We start from the raw sequence: 3,143 nt of genomic DNA, 5'->3' as shown, positions 1-3,143 counted from the left end.
GAAATCTGAATGAAACTTCTTTTTTTGTGTGTGTAAATGGCAAATTACCCTCAGCACTAGTACCGGTACCGAGTTGGCTACCTCAATTTTCTGCTTATTTTTTTACTTTTGTACTTTGGTTTATATTTTATTTTACGAAACTGGTTTTTCCTAAATGGGAAAAGTTGTCTCAGCAACTTACTAAAATCAGTAAAATTTCATGATCTTTTGGGGGGGGTTTTCTCTGAAGGAGAAGTAAAACAGATTTGTTACTACTAGTACAGGGGTGTGAGGTTGAATGAGCCACCATCACCCGCCCCCCTTTTTTTCAAGAACCCCCCCCCCCCCCCGCCCCCAACTGATTTTTGACCACTTTGTCCACCCCCCCCACCCCCCCCCCACACACACACACCTTTTATTCGATTCGATGCCTTATAGCATGCGAATGTGTGTAATTCTGTGTTTGTGTGTTTGTCTGTGTTTATGTGTGTGTTTGTGTGTATACATGTGCGTGTGTTTGTGTGTGTGTGTGTGAGTGTGGGTGTTTGGTGAGACATCATACAAACGTCCCGGTATCTGAACAATAAAGACTTCTCTTGTCTTCTCTTCTCTTTTCTCCTCTCCTCTCTCTCCTCTCTCTCCTCTCCTCTCCTTTCCTCTTCTCTTCCCTTCTCTTCCCTTCTCTTCTCTTCTCTCCTCTCCTCTCCTCTCTCTCCTCTCCTCTCCTCGCCTCGCCTCTTCTCTTCTCTCCTCTCCTCTTCTCTTCCCTTCTCTTCCCTTCTCTTCTCTCCTCTCCTCTCCTCTCCTCTTCTCTCCTCTCCTCTTCTCTTCTCTTCTCTTCTCTTCTCTCCTATCCTCTTCTCTTCCCTTCTCTTCCCTTCTCTTCTCTCCTCTCCTCTCCTCTCCTCTTCTCTTCTCTTCTCTTCTCTTCTCTTCTCTTCTCTACTTTTTTGATGCTTACAGATAAAATAAAAATCAAGTGCCCAGACAAACAATTCCTTCATCAATTCAGTGACACGTTTGGAATTCTCTGTTTATGGATACTGTTTGATCCACATTGGAATTCTCTCTCGCCACAATCGAACTCTGTCCCCGTTGACGTCGTTCTTTACTTCTGAGAATTCCGAAAACTGAAGGTAGCTACGTCTCTGGGGGTCAAAAGGTGGCCAGTCGCAGATGAGGTCGCCACCCAGTCCTTTGTTGGGGTTTCTGAAGTGGAAAGAAAGGGAGAAATTTGAAGGGGGGGAAATGAATAAAAGTCTGTTTTATAAGAAGTTACGTTACATTGCAGCTGGTCGGAGTTAAGCGCTAATTAGGTAGTCTTTCCATTTCTTTTAACCCATCCTGATTCTTTTTCTCTATCTTGCTTTTACCGTGGACCCAATGCCCATCGGCGTCTGTGAGGTAACGGATAGTCACTTTGCTATTCCATTCAAAAGACGTGATTCGATTACCGTGTTGGAAAGTTTATTCCACGAAGTATCTCCCTCTTTCACCTAGGATACTGAAATCCAACTCAGCCCAAGGCTATCAAGTCCTGGCAGTGGACTTGAAGCAGCTTGACTCGTAAACTTAAACGTTATAAATTGTGTTAATGGGGGCGTAAATCATTTACAATCATTTGCAATTGAGGATGAATTACTGAGGAACGTGCATAGATAAGTGGCACATGTATTAGATAATGCAAAGACAATTCCCTTTAAAAAATGGCACAGCATGCATTGGCCGTCAGTAATAAATTTTAATGTGAGGCAGCGTGGTGGAATCAGGCTCCCGTCAAAATAATCAAAGTGAAGAAACGTGCATTTTTCCGCAGGTTTGTGAATTTTTATCAATTTTCTGTTTTTTGGCTCTACACCGTTCATGCCCATTAAAGAACTCATTTCCGTATGGATTTTTCTTAAAAACGTTGATTAAAGGCACAAAAAAATGTAAATTTTCAGTTACCACGGACTCTTAAGCTAAGGAAATAACCAATCTTTGGCGGCCATTTTCTCACTAATTTTTCCTCTGAAAACAGGTGACCCCCAGCTCCTTCATTCGCAAATATCTTGACTTGTATTCAAGATAAATGGATAATTTTTCATCCTAATAAACACAAGTGAACAAGCTTTAAGATGATACCAATAACTCTACATGCCCAAAAATTGACGAGAGCCTGATTCCACCATGCTGCCTCATAAATACTATAAGACACAGTAAAACCCTAATGACAAGAAATTAACAGGATTGAGACTTTCTTCGATTCAAGCAGACTTCCTCTTTAAGGGGAATTTGCAATGCATTGAAAAAGGGAAAAAATAATGGGTTTTAAATGCTTTCGTTCTAACAGGATTTTCTTCTTAAATAACTGCACTCACCCAGTCTTGACGAACGCTGAGAGCATGTGCATGTACTTGTATTTTAACGCTTTGTCTACCGGTCCACAGCTATTGGCATTGTACTGGAAAAAAAAGGATAATTTGAAAGTGGTGAATGCGGCGAATGAGAAGACGATGACGATGATGATGATGACTCCCCCTCCTTCTCTGCTTTCCAAACGATGATTCAGTATTGCTTAAAAGATTAATTGATAACAAACGAAAATCTGTTCGTATAAAAATATCACAATGTATTTAGAGTTTAAGAAAATCATTTTGAACCTATTTTACAACTAAAAAGAAAAGACTATGACTACGCGTCTATCGAGGGTATGATGGGAACCAGACATCATGACGGTAAAGCGAGAAAACGCATCCAAATAAAAGGGATTCGAACCAACATCATCTGAATCGTAAGCTAGCATGATACTGGCAGAGCTAACGGTGCGTTCCTGACACAACGAATAAGGCATTCCCCGATGGTTGACATTCGTATACAAATGTCGAAACAACTCCAGTTCAAGGACTCCTTTTGAGGAATTCGAACTAAGATCATCCGAATCGTAATCTAGCATGATACTGGCGGAACCAACACTATGCTGCTGACATACCGGATAAGGAACCATTTTGAGAACATCGAGGTTTCCGGCGTCAAACAAGTAGAGCAGATCCACAGCGTGAGCCATCCCCTGTACGTCCCCAGTGAGGAACTTGGGGAAGTGCTTGAAGTACAGCAGGTACGTCTGGACAAATGGGGTCGAGAACTTGAATTAGTGTCAAAGAAAGAGAACGAGAAAGAAAGAG

At 41.7% G+C, this 3,143-nt stretch overlaps 1 protein-coding gene across 1 annotated transcript in view; it reads right to left on the bottom strand.

The window, feature by feature from the left end:
- Positions 1–874: 874 nt before the first annotated feature.
- Positions 875–3,143, bottom strand: part of LOC101856406 — a 6,946-nt gene continuing 4,677 nt past the window's right edge. The window contains exons 4-6 of the mRNA XM_013079312.2: positions 2,951–3,082; positions 2,340–2,422; positions 875–1,188 (exon numbers count right to left, since the gene is read on the bottom strand). Of these exons, the coding sequence (XP_012934766.1) occupies positions 1,014–1,188; positions 2,340–2,422; positions 2,951–3,082 (390 nt within the window). The 3' untranslated portion in view covers positions 875–1,013. The remainder of the gene's footprint in view (positions 1,189–2,339; positions 2,423–2,950; positions 3,083–3,143) is intronic.

Source organism: Aplysia californica, unplaced genomic scaffold (assembly GCF_000002075.1).
Source record: "Aplysia californica isolate F4 #8 unplaced genomic scaffold, AplCal3.0 scaffold00048, whole genome shotgun sequence".
NCBI lineage: Eukaryota > Metazoa > Mollusca > Gastropoda > Aplysiida > Aplysiidae > Aplysia > Aplysia californica.
Note: the sequence above shows the minus strand (reverse complement) of the source record. Positions and strands in the feature narration are given on the sequence as shown.